Source organism: Mustela putorius, unplaced genomic scaffold (assembly GCF_011764305.1).
Source record: "Mustela putorius furo isolate JIRA1106 unplaced genomic scaffold, ASM1176430v1.1 tig00000081_pilon_pilon_pilon, whole genome shotgun sequence".
Lineage (NCBI taxonomy): Eukaryota > Metazoa > Chordata > Mammalia > Carnivora > Mustelidae > Mustela > Mustela putorius.
In genome coordinates this window covers 1,962,239-1,981,371 of record NW_025421272.1, presented here as the reverse complement: position 1 = coordinate 1,981,371, position 19,133 = coordinate 1,962,239, and the positions used below count along the sequence as shown (strand labels likewise).

The following is a 19,133-nucleotide window of genomic DNA, read 5'->3' as shown; positions in this document are numbered from 1 at the left end:
TTACCTGCCATTCTTATCCTGTTTCTTATCTTTCACTGCTCATTCCCACAATCCACTTAATTCAACACTGACTGCTGGAGAACCAGGGTCTCAGAGCTTCAAAGAAAATGTTTAAAGGTCCAAATACCCAGGAGCTGGCTCTGATAGTGTGCTCCACCTGCTCAAGGCTGATTATTAACCCAGAGCTTATAAAAGGAAAGGGCCATCCCTGGGATGGGAAAGTATCACCTGCAGCCATGGCCAGCACATTAAGCCCCAGCACTGTGACTGGGACCCTGGGTCCTCCTGAGATGTCAGAGCGCATCCAAAATGCTGCTGACATCTCTGTCATTGTCATCTATTTCATGGTGGTGATGGCTGTCGGGCTATGGGTATGTAGGAGTCCAATGGGGTATTCATGGTAGGCACCACGCTTATGGTTAAAATGTCTGAGGGAGGGAGGGGTGTGGTGCGACAATATGATAAAACTAAGGGAACATTAACAGCTGTCAGATTTCATTATCCTTCCTTCAGAATCATTGTCTTTTGTGTGACATAAATAATGTTTATTCAGTTAATATAGTCTCCTACCAAACCCATTTGAACAAAGCCAGCAGTGAGAAGTTTGGACTTACTCAGTTCAGCATCTCCAACTCCTGGTATAATGAATAAAGATGTTATTTTTATTATCTCACTACTTTTATTTTATTTTTTTCTTTTGCTCACTTTCTAAATGAGTCAGTTGGGTGCTTAATTAATTTATGCTCATTCTTAATTTTTAGCAATATAAGGCTGAAATTTATATCCAAGCACAGCTTTAGTGTCACCCCTCATTGCTTTCATAAATGAAAAGAAACAGGGCAATTGGGACAGAGTTAAGGAAGATGGTTTTTAAAGTCCTTCTATTTCTATGAAACTATGATTTTGTCTACTGTGTTTAAAAAATTTAAAAATTGATGCTATATCACAGTTTCTAGGAAAATGTTTCTCTTCAAGAGTGCTGGAAGAGTGACCACTATGAACACTCTAGCCAGATCATCTATAGCACCATGGGTGATCTTGTGGTGGTTTGGCCCTCACATGTCTTCCCTTCTGCTTAGGCAATGCTGAAGACCAACCGGGGCACCGTTGGAGGTTTCTTCTTGGCTGGTGGAGATATAGCCTGGTGGCCGGTGAGTGGGTCAGAGTTTCCCAGAGACAAATTTCCTGTGTTTCCATGGTTTAGAGTCAATAAAGAGAACACTGGGAATGCTGAGTTTCTTATGTGCATTTGTTGCCTACTTGCTGCTGTCTTTTCCTAAACCCCTGACCCCAAATGATAGTGTGTCACCCATTATGAGAGCAAGTGTAATGTGGCATTTGAGAATATTCAGTTCAGCTCTGTGTCATATTTTTCCCCTGGTCCTCATCAAGAATCTTCTGCCTTGGCTCCTTAGCATCCCCAACACATTCCTTCTTTGTTCCCAATCCTGAACCAGGGCTGCCCCTCTTGTTTGGATGAGCATCCCCCTTTCTGCTTTCCTCCTTCAATGTTCAGCTCCAGCCGTGCCTCATTTGTGATGTCTCACCCTGCATTCTAGCCTGACTGTCTAGTCCTTATGATCCATGCAGTTATGATAGTGGTTGTGTATTCCCTGTGATGTTGTAAATCATGATGCCTCTTTGATTCTTGCCCAGTTGATCATTTCCTTGCTGGGTTTTTAATGTCTGACCTCCTTGACAAGAGTCCCATTGCACCAGAAGGTCCATCTTCTTTTCTGAATCCATACAGAGTCAGCAGAGTGTTGGGTAAGACAGTGGGTGCACAGTACATTCTTCCTTCATGGATCCGCTGATTAAGTTGTAGGAATGAAAATGGAGAGTGGAAAGTGATTTGGCCAGAGTGGTTGAAGCAGACCAACTGCAAGCTTGAGATGAATTGTTACTGAAGTGTCCAATCAGACATTACCTTCTTAAGACTGTTTATGAAACATTCAAGTCTCAACCAATCCCATAGCCACCAATGAGCTCAATCCCATCCCCTGGATCCAAATGTCTGAATAGAAAATGTGGTTTTACAAAGGGTTGGAAAGATGGGAATGAGTGAATGAGCATTGCAGCAGTCCCACATTCCAATTCTGTTTTGTCAAGACTCGTGCTTGCTCCTGCCTACTCACAAGATTTCTCTTTATCTTTGATACTTAAACACAGTAGACATTGGGATGGAAGAAGAAGTAGGTGAGAAGAGAGTCCTTAGGGCTGGGAGAATGAAGAAAAACTTCCTCCTATCCACGTTTGTAGTCCTTGAGGATGAGTGAGGGGGCCAACAGGAGGTCTGGCAGTTCTTGTCCAGGAACAGTCTCAACCCAGAGTATCTGGGTGGATAAATTAATGTTCCCCTGCAAAGTTCTCTGTAATGTTCTCTGTAAAGTGCCAGACTGTAAGTATTTTAGAGTTTTGAGCCATACAGTCCATTGCAGTCACACAGTGTTGTTTCTGCTGTTGCAGGACAGAAACAGCCAGGGTGAATATGTAAAACCAATAAGCCCAGCTGTGTCCCCATAAAACTATTGATGAACATTGAAACTTGAGTTTCATATAATTTCAAAAATATGGGTCTTCATTCGTCTTTTTAAACCATTCAAAAATGTAAATAAAATAAAATAAAATAAAATAAAGCATTTTTAGCTTATCAACCACACAAAAACTGGTGAATGGTTGGATTCAGCCCACAGAACTCCTGCCCTAAGGAGGCATGATGGTAACATCTCAACACTTGCCTGTTGTGAAGGAATCTGATTTGGATCTCTTAACTCATACTCATCTGTTTTCTTGGATTCCAGATGGGGGCCTCTCTCTTCGCTAGTAACATTGGCAGTGGCCACTTTGTGGGGCTGGCTGGGACAGGGGCAACTTCAGGAATTGCCACTGCAGCATTTGAATGGAATGTAAGTGACATCATAGGCTTTTTCCTTTAAATCCAAACTCTGTCCAGATATGTTTTTCTGGGAGTCCGTATAGGATAAGCTTCTCTTTGATTTGATTTCTATTTTTTCATTGTAACCTACCCAGTGTTTGAAACTCAAGGCCTTGCCTGTGTGGCCTCGCTCTGCCTGCCTGACCCAGTCCGGTCCCATTATTCCCCACCTCTGAGATTTTGCTCAAGCAGTATTCCCATCAGGAATGTCATTTCTATATGATTTAATCCCCACTTTCACTTGACTTTCTTAACCATTTTTATCTCTCACTTTTTAATTTCCTCCCTAAGCTAATACCCTATATGTCCAGCTCTGAATTAGATGCAGAGAATAGAAAAATACAAAAAGCAATGGTCCCTTCTTTTGGGAAACTTACATCCCAGTGGGACAGACAGGTGCATGCTCACTGTGGTGCAGAAAGTACAAGGAGAGAATTATGCATGAAATGTTGAGAGAACTCACACAGGAGGGACAACCATCTCAGATGATTGGTGAGACTTGGCACATATCAAAGAAGCCTCCTGGAACTGGTACCAGATAGATAGATGGACAGAAACTGACCAAGTAGGACCTAGATAAGTAAGTGACAGCAGAGTAAGGAATGAATGATTTAGACATAGTAAGTAGAATCTTCAAGGCTTGTGATTGAGTTTCTAATTGCTCTACTACTTTTTTGCCAGTAGAAGCTGTGCCCCCTTAATTAGACACTAAATCCTTTAAGGAAGAGACCATCTCCTCTCATGTCATGCATATCACCCTGTCATCTAGCACTTGGCTGGGCACATGCATTAATAATTCTTGAGTTGCCTAAGCTTTTTCTGTTCTTGTATCCTTTCTGATTTGCATATATATATGTGTGTGCATTTCAGTCAGAAGGAGATGCTTATGTGGAAAAAAGTCAGATCACAGTGAACATGTAAATAGATCATGCATGGATGAGCTTAGAAAATTACCTTGAGTCATCAAAATTCTTGTACCTCTCCCTTGTTGAAGATTTTGTCCCTAGCTTTGATTTATTAGTTTTGGGGCCTCCAAACCAGACCAAGTCTCCAGACATGCCCTATGGCCCAAGTTTTGTTCTGATAGTGCCATAACTCCAGGATGGAGCCAGCTTCCAGAGATGTGAACAACATGCCCTATGGCCCCAGTGTATGTGATTATCAGGTTGCCAAGAGCCTGGCCCTTTTAGCCTGTGACCTTGGACTTCTTTAATCTCTGTGAGGCTCAGGTTCCCCTTCCATTAAACAGGAATAACTGCTTATCATATCTGCCCCACTAATTGCTGTGAGGGCAGCATGAGTGATATATTATATATATATATATATATATATATATATATATATATATAGTTGAATATATATATTGTTGAATTATATTTTTATATAATAACATATTATATATATATATATATATATATGATAATATATCACTTGGGGGACAGTGGGAATAGTCTATCACCAAGTTGTTTTCTCATTGCTTTGTCACTCTGTATAATTCCTTCCATTCAAGAATTAATCCTTTTAGCAAAGATTGTATGACCTTTCAGGGGTCCACTTGTGCTTTTGGATGTCTTATTTTCTGTCCACCTTATATCAAACATCTTTTTCCCCACCTTAAACCCCAGGAAGGTGTAGTATCTGAATCATGGAAACAGAGGAAAGGAATCCACAGTTGTCTTGGGCTCATAATTGGTTGAGTGGGACAAGATCCATGCAAACTTATTTTATTTTCAGACTCAGAACTGTTGAAGTGATAAGTCCCACAAGCCAAGCCTCTTGAACTTTGTACTCTTTTTTGAATTTTTTTTTTTTTTTTTTTTTGCAGGCTTTGCTGTTGTTGCTGGTTCTAGCTTGGGTCTTTGTCCCTATATACATTAAGGCAGATGTGAGTATCTCCAAGTGTTCTCATACATCTGTCAGCATTCATTTAATTACTCATTCTTTCTGCTTAGTCATGAAACCTGGGTAATATCCCTTGTTCCAGGATCTCTGGGCTTATGTAAATCCACTAAACTCTATCAGATTGCTCTTGGAAATGGCTGCAGTCACCTCTCCTTTTGCTGATCATTATTGTGAGGGTTCCCATTTCCCCACATCCTCACCAACACATGGTAATTTTCTTCACTCTAATTTTTGCCATTCTGAGATTTGTAGTTTCTTTTTTAAATTAAGTGTAGGATATTTAGATACTCAAAAGTAGTAGACAGTTTTCCAACTGAATATAACATTTCCAAATGTATAGAAATAGAGAAAACCTGTATTTTTAGATCTCAAAGATATAGCAGAATTCCAAGGGAAAAAAAAATTAAGTGTAGGAAATAACCACAGCTATGTTAGCTCCTCTTCAGAGCCGGTGTTGCCAACCACTTCTGTGCTTCTCTGATCCTACTACCCACATTTATTCTTCTGCTGCTTGTGCTCATACCATGAGGTGCTATAACCTAGAATAATTCCTGAGATGAGTGTGCTCAGTGGATAAGCCTTCTGGCTTGTACCTCTGCAGGTCACCATATATTGTCTCTTTGCTCATCTTGGGTCCTTTCAAGTACCAGGTTTGAACAATTTCTGTTTAAGTGTGCTCTCCTTGGTGTAAGAACAAACGCCACAGAACTCATGCATGTATTTTTGGATGTGGTTTGCCATGTTTGAGGGGGTTCCACAGAGTTTCTGAGCCACCAAGTGTTCCCTTTTTTGCTTTTGATGTTATATAAATATGTATTCTTTTATACTGAAGGAGATTAACTCATGAGCTTAACCTGCTCTGGTACTACTTACACATCACATAGTTAATCCCATATTTCAGTAATGATAACCTCAGACTTTTCTCTCAGTAGGGATTTAATGTAATTGTCTTTTTTTTTTTTTTAATTCATCTCTTTGGCAGAGAGAGAGAGAGCAAAGACTCACTCCTGAGCAGGAAGCCATACATGGGGCTCAATCCCAAGACTTTGACATCATGGCCCTTTCTGAAGGCAGACACCTAACCAACTGAGCCACCCAGTCACCCCTTAATCTCTTCTTTTCAATAAAGATAATCAAATAGATGTGTATTGAGGATGAGCACTGGGTGTTATATGCAACTAATAAATCATTGAACACTACATCAAAAACCAATGATATACTATATGCTGGCTAACTGAACATAACAATAATTTTAAAAAGATAATCACATAAATATATACCCAAGTATATATTTGCAATTTGTTTAATTATCAATTTATTATAACCATTCATTGTGGTTCATTATTTATAAATAATGTTTTTACTAGACAGCAAAATTATTTTAGTGAAAATAATGAAAAGTATTTGTTGAGCATTCACCATGCATTAGGTGTTGTTGTGGGTATTTTACATCTACTTTCATATTAAACTCCCACTTTACAAATGAAAAAAATGGAGGTTCAGAGAGATTGTTGATTGCCAAAGGTCGCATTTCTAGTAAATGTCCTATATGGATCCTAAGTTTTCAATGTCTGTGTTTATTCCAGGCTCACTGTTCTCCCAAGGGACTGTTTTTCTAACCTTTGCATTCCTAAGGTACCATGCACAGTAATCATGTGCAGGTATACAAGTGCTTAGTAAGTGTTGAATAATATGAATGTGCTGGGCTCTGAAGGTGAATCTTTGTTGATGTCTGTCTCTGCAGGTGATGACTATGCCAGAATATCTGAGGAAGAGGTTTGGTGGGAAGCGACTACAGATATATCTCTCTGTCCTCTCCCTCTTCATATCTGTGGCTTTGAGAATCTCAGTAAGTTCAGTGCTCCTGGCATTTTTGGTTCTTAAGATTATTTTGGTGGGGCTAGAATGATAGAATCAGAGAAATGAGTGTAGAGACTATCATTAGCCTTTACATATCTGGTCATACGGATGTCTTAAACTACCTAGGATCTTTCTACCAAGTTTTTATGGGGGGGAAAGGAGCTTTAGGAATCCTGCATGCATAGAATAAAATAACTACAAGTCAGGAGAGGTTCCAGAGTGTAAACCCACCTATTCATTAAGTATATATATAAAAAAAAAAAAAACAGATGTACAGAAGAAACAAAATGTCTCATTCAAGAAATACATTTAGTAGTAGAAAGGAGGAGGATTCTCTAGTCCCCTGCCTTTCCACTGCAAAATAACCTCTTTATTCCCTTAGTTGGAAACAATCTGGGCTTATATTTTCATTTTCAGCTTGATTATCTGGCACATGAACCAGAAGGAAAATGCTTCATATTATTAAACTGACTTCTTACATTTATTCTGTTTTATTTTCTAAGACTGTCCTTAGTATACAGATGTCACAAATAAGTCTTAGAAGAATTCTAAAGCTTTTGGAAAGCTAAATTCCTTGGAGATAATCATTGAGGAGAAAGAAATGAATTACAAGATTGAGCAAAACATGTAGAAAACAGAGTACTAGGTGATATACCTAACATGTTATATTTAATCATTGAACACTGCATCAAGGACTAATTATGTAATATACAGTGGTTAACTGAACATAATAAAAAAATTAAAGAAAAAGAAAAGAAAACAAAGAGTTACATTTGCTCCTCGTGTTTGGTGACTAATAAAATCATTTCCTCCAAGTTTATGGTCTAGGAGTTCACGAAAGAAGCTGACCCTCATATTTGTTCTTCTGTTGAATCCTTGTTGTAAGTTAACAACAGCTGATCAGATTAGAAGGCATGAGCTTCCTAATGCAACATGAGCACTTTCCAATACTCACTGTATATTGCTGAGTATCTGTGCTAAAGATAATAAAGATTCCTGTGCATTAGGAGTTCATGATACAGTTAAGAATATAAAAATTTTACTCATGAAATCATAAAAACTTTATGACAATACATGAAAGTATATTAAGATGTGAGCTGGAATAGGTTTTGTGGACAAGTATAGGAGACATGCTACAGACATCCAGGGAAAGGGGTGATCCCAGCTGGGTGGAATTGGACATCACCCTCATGGTGGAAGAAGGGGTTGCTTAAACAAAACCTCAGGATGGGAAATTTAGGAGAGGGCAAGAGAAGCAGAGGAGCCTGTATGTTGCACAAATGGGTGGGATTCAGTGATCTCCCTCTTCTTCTCTGGCTCTGACATCTACAGTTTGTAGTTTTAAAGAACATGAATAAGGTGCTAGAGCAAAATGACAGTAACCAAAGGGACCTGAGGGATGCACTTCTGGAAGTGGAAGGTTCCTGGTGGTAGGGAGGGCATGGATTCTTAAGGAGATGGATAGGCAAGCAGGAAAGGCCAAGAGCCTGGATATAACTATGCAAAGTCTGTGGTTGGCTCGAAAGACACAATGGGCAAGGGTCCATTCTTACCTACAAGGTTATGTTTAAAGTGATATTAATTGTGATTAATCTTACACATGACATTTTGTGTATTATTACCCTTTGATAACAGAGTCATTTTAGTTATTCATTAAACAGATCATTATGAGGAGTTAGGACAGTGCTGTTTTCAGTCTCCCCTGTCCCAGGTTTGAAAGACATAATCTTATTCACTGGTTTTCAACCTCCAGTAATACCTATATGGAGAATCATTGCAGAAATGATGCACCTTGAGCTCTAAATATTTCAGTCTGCATGTCTTTTTTTTTTTTTTTTTTTGACAGACAGAGATCACAAGTAGGCAGAGAGGCAGGCAGAGAGAGACAGGAGGAAGTAGACTCCCTGCTGAGCAGAGAGCCTGATGTGGGGCTCGATCCCAGGACTCTGAGATCATGACCTGAGCCGAAGGCAGAGGCTTTAACCCACTGAGCCACCCAGGCGCCCCTCAGTCTGCATGTCTTAAACACACTGATATTCTTTTAGAAAATGCACTGCAAATTTTAAAATCAGAAACTTAATCTTTATACAAACTAATATGTAACTTATAGACCTTATTCATATATGACAATTGTCCTAATACTATCTTTTTTTAAAGATTTTATTTATTTGACAGAGATCACAAGTAGGCAGAGAGGCAGGCAGAGAGAGAGGAGGGGAAGCAGGCTCCCAGCTGAGCAGAGAGCCGGATGTGGAGTTCAATCCCAGGACCCTGGGATCATGACCTGAGCCAAAGGCAGAGGCTTTAACCCACTGAGCCATCCAGGTGTCCCATTAGTAATATCTTTTAACGGGGGGGGGGGAGCTGTTTTTTTTTTTTTTCATAAGAAATATTCATTTATGAGAAATACTTTATAATCATTGTAAATTTAATTAATCCCATTGAATTATACATACTAAAATTGCAAGTTGCATGTTATTTATTTTACCTCAAAAAAAATCACTGGTAATAGAGGCTTGCATATGTCAAAACTATAAACTTAATGTTTTAACTGTCCTAGATAAGAGAAATTAAAGTCAAGAAATGCATAATATGATAATGTGTGTTTAACATATAAGTTATTCAATATGAATATACAAGGCCTAATGCTGTGGTTAAATAACTATCACCACTGTGTAAAGCAGTATGAATGTGACAGCTATAAATCCAGGCAGATGCAGGTATGTTTTATGGCAACTCAGATACAATGAGTGGCATCTCAGTAAGTGATATCTTTTTTGAAATGGTAAATAATTTTTTTCCAAATACCCAATTTTATAAAAAGTTAAATCTTGCCTCAATTTACACAGCAGTTTAATTCCTTGAAAACCCAGTGATAAAGTTGCAGAAAGCACTTTGTGTGTAATTCAGAATCAGGTTCTAAGTTCAAATAATCAAGAACAGGATTTTCACTGACACAAATGTCTAGTGGGATGATAAAGCATCAGGTTTTATTTCAAATTAGGGGGGAAAGTTAACCATACCCTGTGAAACCCCTTCCAAATTCAAGTTCTACAAAAAAAAATTTAACTTTAATTCTTCGATTCTGAATCCTGATATCTTATTCTTTCCGTCACCTCACTCATGCTTTCCTTTTTCTTAGATTCCATGATCCATCCTTATAATCACCCTTCTGTCTCAGTTTCGTTGTCTATCTTTCCCTTCACTGAACTCCCCAAGAAGAACTCCAAAACTGGTTGAATACAGCTTCCCACTTACTCTGTGCATTCACCCAGAGATTTTACTTCTGTATATCCAACTATCATTCTTATGTGATGTGTTGAGGGTTTTGGTTTGGTTTAGGGTTTTGATATGGAACCTGGGAGGATCAGAGTTGATGGGGTGGATCCAAGTGGGGCCAGTCCAAGTTTGTGTTGAAGAAAGATCCAAGAAGCTGGTAAGCACACTTTATAGGCACAAGCATCCAGGTAATGCAGGGTGGACATGATCTCTTCAGGAGACTCTGCTGGCCTCTAAGCTTCAACCAACAATCTTTTTATCTGTGTTTATTATTTTCTCTGGTACTCTAAATAACTATTCTAAATGATCCACAATTTTTTTTATCTACTAGACCTCTGCCTCTTATCTAAAACCCTCATCTCACACTTTATCTAGAAAATTTAAGCATGAAGCACTAATCCCCCACTTAATCTACATTTGCCTCATTCTTTCCACCAGTCTGAAGATAGAGTCTTCTTTTTGTCAAAGACCAACCCCTCAACCTGTGCCTACTCGTCATCCCATCTCTTCTCAAGGTTTCTGAAATTTGCTTCATAATTACCCCTCTATCATGTTTTCTTTTAATTTTCTACTACCTCAAATGTGCTCAACTATCCTCCTCCTTAAAAACCGTTGCTTTGGAGCACCTGGGTGGCTCAGTGGGTCAAAGCCTCTGCCTTCAGCTCAGGTCATGATCCCAGGGTCCTGGGATTGAACCCCACATCCGGCTCTCTGCTCAGCAGGGAGCCTGCTTCCCCTCCTCTCTCTCTGCCTGCCTCTCTGCCTACTTGTGATCTCTGTCTGTCAAATAAATAAATAAAATCTTTAAAAAAAAAACATTGCTTTACTGTGCCTTTTATATCTAATATTCTAGTTTTAATCATTGTTTCTCTGCAGACAATCATGAAAGAGTAGTCTATGCAAGCTATAGTGTAGACATTTCTTATTTTCTGTTCACTCACTCATTGTTCCTTTTTATGGCCTGTCCAATAACTAATCCTCTGAGGATGAGATCTGACTTCCAAGGAGTTCATATTTGGATTGCAGAAATGCCATGTATAGGTACAGCAAATACCAGTGGGAAGTCATCAATGAAGAGCTAAGTGATGCAGTTCATGTTTCTTTCCCATTCTGACTATTTCCTTTTTAGTCAGATATATTTTCTGGAGCCATATTCATCAAGCTGGCCTTGGGATTGGACCTTTACCTGGCAATCTTCATCCTCTTGGCTGTCACCGCTATTTACACAATCACCGGTAAGTTTTTTGCCTGTTTAGTTCAGTTCTGCTGACCTCATACCAATCTTCAATTAGCAATTTCAGCCTTGTCACCACTAAGCTTATGGTTATCATTTTGTTCCCAATATGAGAGTCAGGCACAGGCCCAGAAACACAACTAGAACAAAGCAAATAGAATCCTCAGTATTATAGGATGACAGGGTGACTAAAAAACCAAGACTCATCTCTATGTAGCCTGCAAGAGACTCAGATTGAAAGTGACGAGATGAAGAAACATTTATCATGCAAACAATGTCAAAAGAAAGCCAGAGCAGCAATATTTATATTGGACAAAATAAACTTTAAAACAAAGACTGTAAAAAGAAATTTAAAAAAAAAACACTGTGTAATAATAAAGGGCACAATCCAACAAGAAGATATAACAATTGTAAATATTTAGGCACCCAACATGGGAGCACCCAAACACCTAAAATAGGTAATAAAAATCATAAAGGAACTAACTAATCAATTGTAAAACAATAATAGTAGGGAACTTTAACACCCCACTTACATTGATGGACAGATCATTCAAACAAAAAACAACCAGGAAACAGTGGATGAGGATTTAACAGATATATTCAGAGCTAAAACATCCTAAAATAGCAGAACACTTTTCATGTACAAATGGAATGTTCTACAGAACAAATTGCATATCAGGCCACAAAATAAGCCTCAACAAATTCAAAAATTTCAGTCATACCATGCATCTTTCCTGACCACAAAGCTAAGAAACTAGAAATCAACCACAAGAAAAAAATCTGGAAAAAGTTCAAATACATGGAGGTTAAATAAAATGCTACTAAACAATAAATGGGCCAACCAAAAAATCAGAAAGTACAGGAAATAAACAAAATGAGAACACAGTTGGGATGCAGCAAAAGTGGTTCTAAGAGGGAAATTTACAGCAATATAGGCCTATCTCAAGAAGCAAGAAAAATATCAAACAACTTAACCTTACACCTACATGAGCTAGAAAAAGAACAACAAGCAAAACCCAAAACCAGCAGAAAGAAGGAAATGATAAAAGTTACAGCAGAAATAAATAATATAAAAACAAAAACAAAAATGAAACCCAAAAAACTATAGAACACATCAATGAAACCAAGATCTGGTTCTTTGAAAAAAAAATCAATAAAATTGATAAACTTCTTGATAGACTCATCAAAAGAGAGAGAAAGGGAGCATTCAAAAACCACAAATTAAAGATAAATAACAATCAACATCACAGAAACACAAACTTTGTAGGAGAACATTATAAAATACGACATGCTGTCAAATCAGGCAACCTAGAAGAAATGGATAAATTCCTAGAAACATATAAACTACCAAAACTGAACAGAAAGAAACAGAAAATTGAAACAGACTGATTACCAGAAATGAAATTGAGTCAGTAATCAAAAACACCCCAACAAACAGAAGTCCAGGACCAGATAGCTTCACAAGCAAACTCTATCAAACTTTTAAGAAGAGTTAATAACTGTGCTTTTCAAACTATTCCAAAAAATTTAAAAAAAAAAAGAAAAGAAGGAAAATTTCCAAATTCATGCTATAAGACCAGTATCAATGTGACACCAAAACCAAAAAAAAGTACTCCAAAAAAAAAAGAAAAAAAAAGAATTGTAGGCCAATGTCTCTGATTAACATAAATGTAAAAATCCTCAACACAATACTAACAAACCAATTTCAATAATACATTTTTTAAAAATCATTCAACACAGTCAAGTAGGATTTATTCCTGGGCTGCAAGTGTGGCTCAATATTCATTAAACAATCAACATGATACATCACACCAATAAGAGAAAATATTTTTTTAAATGACCATTTCAATAGATGCAGAAAAATCATTTGACAAATTACAACATCCATTCATGATAAAAACCCTCAACAAAGTACATTTAGAGGGCACATACCTAAACATAATAAAGGCTACATGTAGAAAAAATCCACAGCAAGCATCACACTCAATGGAGAAAAACTGAGACCTTTCCCCTAAGATCAGGAACAAAAGAAGAATGTCCGTTCTCATCACTTTCATTCAATAAAGTACTGAAAGTTCTAGCCACAGCAACAATGAAAAGATATGAAATGTATCTAAATCAATAAGGAAGAAATAAAACTTTCACTATTTGTAGGCGACATGATATTATACATGGAAAACCCTAAAGAATCCACCAAAAAAATACTAGAACTGAATTCAGTAAAGTCACAGGATACAAAATCAATGTACAGAAATCTGTTGCATTTCTTTTTTTTTTTAGTATAGTATATTTTTTTATTTTATTTTTCCAGTATTCCAAGATTCATTGTTTATACACAGTGCTCCAAGCAATATGTGCCCCCCTTATTACCCACCAGGCTCACCCATCCCCCCACACCCTTTTCCTCCAAAACCCTCAGTCATTTCTCAGAGTCCACAGTCTCTTATGGTTTGCCTCCCCTCTGATTTCCCCCAATTCACTTTTCCTATCCTTCCCCTAACGTCTTTCATGTTAATCTTTATGCTCCTGAAGTAAGTGAAACTATATGATAATTGACTTTCTCTGCTTGACTTATTTCACTCAGTATAATCTCCTCCAGTCCCATCCATGTTGATACAGAAGTTGGGAATTCATCTTTTCTGAAGGAGACACAATATTCGATTGTACATATGAACTATATCTTCTTTATCCATTCGTTTGTTGAAGGGCATCTTGGCTCCTTCTTTAGTTTGGCGACTGTAGCCATTGCTGCTTTGAAAATTGGGGTACTAATGGCCCTTCTTTTTTTTTTTAAGATTTTATTTATGTATTTATTTACAGACAGAGATCACAAGTAGGCAGAGAGGCAGGCAGAGAGAGCGAGAGGAGGAAGCAGGCTCCCTGTTGAGCAGAGAGTCCAATATGGGGTTCAATCCCAGGACCCTGAGATCACAACCCAAGCTGAAGGCAGAGGCTTTAACCCACTGAGCCACCCAGGAGCCCCGCAAATGGCCCTTCTTTTCACTACATCTGTGTCTCTGGGGTAAATACCCTGTAGTGCAATTGCAGGGTGATAAGGAAGCTCTATTTTTAATTTTTTGAGGAATCTCCACACTGTTTTCCAAAGTGGCTGCACCAACTTGCATTCCCATCAACAGTGTAAGAGGGTTCCCCTTTCTCCACATCCTCTCCAACACTTGTTGGTTCCTGTCTTGTTGATTTTGGCCATTCTCACTGGTGTAAGGTGATATCTCAATGTGATTTTATTTATTTTTTTTTAAAGGTTTTTTTTTTTTTTTAAGATTTTTATTTATTCTTCAGAGAGAGAGGGAGAGAGAGCAAGCACAGGCAGACAGAATGGCAGGCAGAGGCTGAGGGAGAAGCAGGCTCCCTGCTGAGCAAGGAGCCCCATGTGGGACTCGATCCCAGGACGCTGGGATCATGACCTGAGCTGAAGGCAGCTGCTTAACCAACTGAGCCACCCAGGCGTCCCCTCAATGTGATTTTAAATTGAATCTCCTTGATGGCTAATAATGATGAGCATGTTTTCATGTGTCTGTTAGCCATTTGTCTGTCTGTCTTTGAGGATGTGTCTCTTCATACCTTCTGCCCATTTTTTGATGTGGTTATCTGTTTTTTGAGTATTGAGTTTGAGAAGTTCTTTATAGATCTTGGATATCAGCCCTTTGTCTGTAGTGTCATTTGCGAATATCTTCTCCCATTCCGTGGGTTGCCTCTTTGTTTTGTTGACTGTTTCCTTTGCTGTGCAGAGCTTTTAATCTTGATGAAGTCCCAAAAGTTTATTATTGCTTTTGTTTCCTTTGCCTTTGGAGACATGTCTTGAAAGAAGTTGCTGTGGCCAGTTTCAAAGAGGTTACTGCCTATGTTCTCCTCTAGGATTTTGATAGATTCCTGCCTCACATTGAGGTCTTTTATCCATTTCGAGTTTATCTTTGTGTATGGTATAAGAGAAGGTCGAGTTTCATTCTTAGTTTTCCCAGCACCATTTATTGAAGAGACAGTCTTTTTTCCACTATTTTTTCCTGCTTTATCAAAGATTATTTGACCATAGAGTTGCAGGTCCATATCTGGGCTCTCTACCCTGTTCCACTGGTCTATGTGTTTATTTTTGTGTCAGTACCATCCTGTCTTGGTGATCACAGCTTTGAAGTAAAGCTTGAAATCAGGCAACGTGATGCCCCAGCTTTGTTTTCCTTTTTCAATGTTTCCTTAGCAATTCAGGGTCTTTTCCAGTTCCATACAAATTTTAGGATTGTTTGTTCCAGCACTTTGAAAAATGCCAGTGAAATTTTTTTTAATTTTTTAAAAGATTTTTATGTATTTGACAGAGATCACAAGTAGGCAGAGAGGCAGGCAGAGAGAGAGAAGGGGATAAGCGGGTTCCCTGCCCAGCGAAGAGTCCAATGTGGGGCTTGATTTCAGGACCATGAGATCATGACCTGAGCTGAAGGCAGAGGCTTTAACCCACTGAGCCACCCAGGTGCCCCAACAGTGGAATTTTGATCAGGATGACATTGAAAGTATAGATTGCTCTGGGGAGTATAGACATTTTAACAATATTTATTCTTCTGATCCATGAACATGGAATGCTTTTCCATCTTTTTGTGTCTTCTTCCATTTCTTTCATGAGTGTTCTGTAGCTCCTTGAGTATAGATCCCTTACCTCTTTGGTTAGATTTATTCCAAGGTATCTTATAGTTCTTGGTGTTATAGTAAATGGAATTGATTCTCTAATTTCCCTTTCTGTATTTTCATTGTTAGTGAATAAGAAAGCAACTGATTTCTGTGCCTTGATTTTGTATCCTGCCAGAGTACTGAATTGATGTTTGAATTCTAGTCATTTGGGGGTGGAGTCTTTTGGGTTTTCCATATAAAGTATCATGTCATCTGTGAAGAGAAAGAGTTTGACTTCTTTGCCAATTTGAATACCTTTTATTTCTTTTTGTTTTCTGATTTTCCTTGCTAGGACTTCTAGTACTATGTTGAACAAGAGTGGTGAAAGTGGGCATCCTTGTCGTGTTCCTGGTCTCAATGGGAAGGCTATCAGCTTTTCTCCATTGAGAATGATATTCACTGTGGGTTTTTCATAGATAGATTTTATGAAGTTGGGGAATGTTCCCTCTATCCCTATACTTTGAAGAGTTTTAATCAGGAACAGATGCTGTATTTTATCAAATGCTTTTTCTGCATCAGTTGAGAGAACCATATGGTTCTTCTGTCTTCTCTTATTGATTTTTTTCTATCACATTGATTGATTTGCGAATGTTGAACTGTCCTTGTATCCCAAGTACAAATCCCACCTGGCCATGGTGGATAATCTTTTTCATGTACCATTGGATCCTATTAGCTAGGATCTTATTGAGAAACTTGGCATCCATAATCATCAGAGGTATTGGTCTGAAATTCTCCTTTTGGATGGGGTCTTTGTCTGGTCTGGGGATCAGGGTAATGTTGGCTTCATTGAAAGAGTCTGGGAGTTTTCCCTCTGTTTCTATTTTTTGAAACAGCATCAGGAGAATATGTCTTATTTCTTCTTTGAATGTTTGGTAGAATTCCCCTAGGATTCCGTCATGTCCTGGACTCTTGTTTTTTGAAAAGTTTTTGGTAACTGCTCCAATCTCATTACTAGATATTTCTCTATTCAGGTTGTCATTTTCTTCCTGTTTCAATCTTGGAAGTTTCTAGGTTTCCAGGAATGCATCCATTTCTTCTAGGTTGCTTAACTTATTGGTATATAGCTGTTGCTAATAATTTCTGATGATTGTTTCTATTATCTTGGTGTTAGTCATGATCTCTCCCCTTTCATCCATAATTTTATTAATCTGGGTCCTCTCTCTTGTCTTTTGGATTAATTTGGCCAGTGGTTTATTGATCTAATTGATTCTTTCAAAGAATCAGCTTCTAGTTTTGTTGATGTGTTCTACTGTATCTCTTGTTTTAACTCATTGATCTCTCCTCTAATCTTGATTATTTCCCTTCTTGTGTGTGGGGTTGCCTTAATTTGTTGTTGATTTTCCAGTTCTTTAAGGTGCAAAGAGAACTGGTGTGTTTTGGATTTTTCAATTTTTTTTTAGGGAGGCTTGGATGGCCTTGTATTTCCCCCTTAGGTCTGCCTTTGCCTTATCCCATAGGTTTTAGACAGATGTGTCTTCATTCTCATTGGTATCCATGAATAGTTTAAGCTCTTCTTTCACTTCCTGGCTGATCCAATCATTCTTGATCAGGTTGGTCTTTAGCTTCCAAGTGTTTGAATTCCTTCCAACCTTTTTCTTGTGATTGAGTACCAGTTTTATGGTCTGAGAATATGCAGAGAATAATCCCAATCTTTTGTTATCAGTTGAGTCCTGATTTGTGACCCAGTATGTGGTCTATTCCGCAGAAAGTTCCATGAGTGCTTAAGAAGAATGAGTATTCTGTTGTTTTAGGATGGAATGTTCTGTATGTATCTATGAGGTCCATCTGGTCCAATGTGTCATTCAAAGCTCTTGTTTCTTTATTGATTTTCTGCTTGGATGATCTATTACTGAGAGTGGCATGTTAACATCCCCTACAATTAATGTATTCATACCAATATGACTATTTTGATTAACAGTTGGTTTATGTAGTTGACTGCTTCCATATTGGGAGCATAAATATTTTCAATTGTTTGATCTTCTTTGTGGATAGACCCTTGAATTACAATATAGTAATAGTGAAGCAGCAGAAAAAGAAATAATAAAAAAAAGAAATTATGGAATGAATCACATTCACATTGCACCAAAAAAATAATAAGATACCTAGGAATCAATCCAGTCAAAGAGGTAAAGATCTATTTTCAGAAAACTATAAAACATTGATGAAAGCAATGTAATGGACTGGAAGAATGAATATTATTAAAATTTCTATATTACCCACAGGAATCTACACATTTAATGTAATCTCTATCAAAATACCAACAGCATTTTTCACAGAACTATAACAAGCAATCCTAAATTTTATATGGAACTAAAAAGACCCTGAACAGCTAAAGCAATTTTTAAAAAGAAAAGAAAAACTGGTTACATCATAATCCCAGATTCAGTTTATATTACAAATCTGTATTTTCAAAACAGTATGATACTGGCACAAAAAAGACACATAGATCAATAGAACAGAATAGAAAACCCTGAAATAAACTCATAATTCTATGGTCAATTAATGTTTACCAAAGCAGCAATGAATATCCAATGGGAAAAAGATAGTCATTTCAAATGGTGTTGGTAAAACTTGTCAGATACATGCAAAAGAATGAGACTGGACCACTTTCTCACACTATATACAAAAATACTCTAAAAATGGATTAAATGTCTTCACTACAAGTGAAGATAATCAGGTTCACAGCAGATCAGTTCACAGCATATCAGTCCACAGACACTTGGCAGGTCAGAAGAAAGTGGCAGGATATATTCAACATGCTGAATGGGAAAAAATTACAGTCAGTAATTCTTTATCCAGCAACCCTGTCATTCAGAGTAGAAGGAGATATAAAGAGTTTCCCAAATAAACAAAAACTAAAGGAGCTCATAACAACTAAATCGGCCCTGCAAGAAATTTTAAGGGGACTCTTTGAGTGGATTAAAAAAAGACCAAAGCAACAAAGACACACCAACTCTACAGCTAACACAGTGACACTAAAATCATATGTTTCAGTAATCACTCTGAATATAAATGGCCTAAATGCTCCAATAAAAAGACTTAGGGTATCACAATGGATTAAAAAAAAAACAAGATCCATCTATATGTTGCCTATAAGACACTGAATTTAGACCTAAAGACACCTGCAGATGGGAAGTGAGGTGATGGAGAATCATTTATCATGCCAATGGATGTCAAAAGGAAGCTGGAGTAACCATACTTACACAGACAAGCTAGATTTTAAATCAAAGACTGTAACAAGAGGTGAAG

At 37.8% G+C, this 19,133-nt stretch overlaps 1 protein-coding gene across 2 annotated transcripts in view; it reads left to right on the top strand.

Moving 5' to 3' along the window:
* Positions 1-236: 236 nt before the first annotated feature.
* LOC101675778 (solute carrier family 5 member 4) overlaps positions 237-19,133 on the top strand; it is a 58,454-nt gene continuing 39,557 nt past the window's right edge. Inside the window, exons 1-6 of one of the 2 annotated variants that reach the window (XM_004766355.2) lie at positions 237-371; positions 1,080-1,151; positions 2,802-2,906; positions 4,761-4,820; positions 6,582-6,686; positions 11,106-11,211. In XM_004766355.2, coding sequence (XP_004766412.1) covers positions 237-371; positions 1,080-1,151; positions 2,802-2,906; positions 4,761-4,820; positions 6,582-6,686; positions 11,106-11,211 — 583 coding nt within the window. The remainder of the gene's footprint in view (positions 372-1,079; positions 1,152-2,801; positions 2,907-4,760; positions 4,821-6,581; positions 6,687-11,105; positions 11,212-19,133) is intronic. The other variant, XM_004766356.2, reaches the window with a different exon arrangement.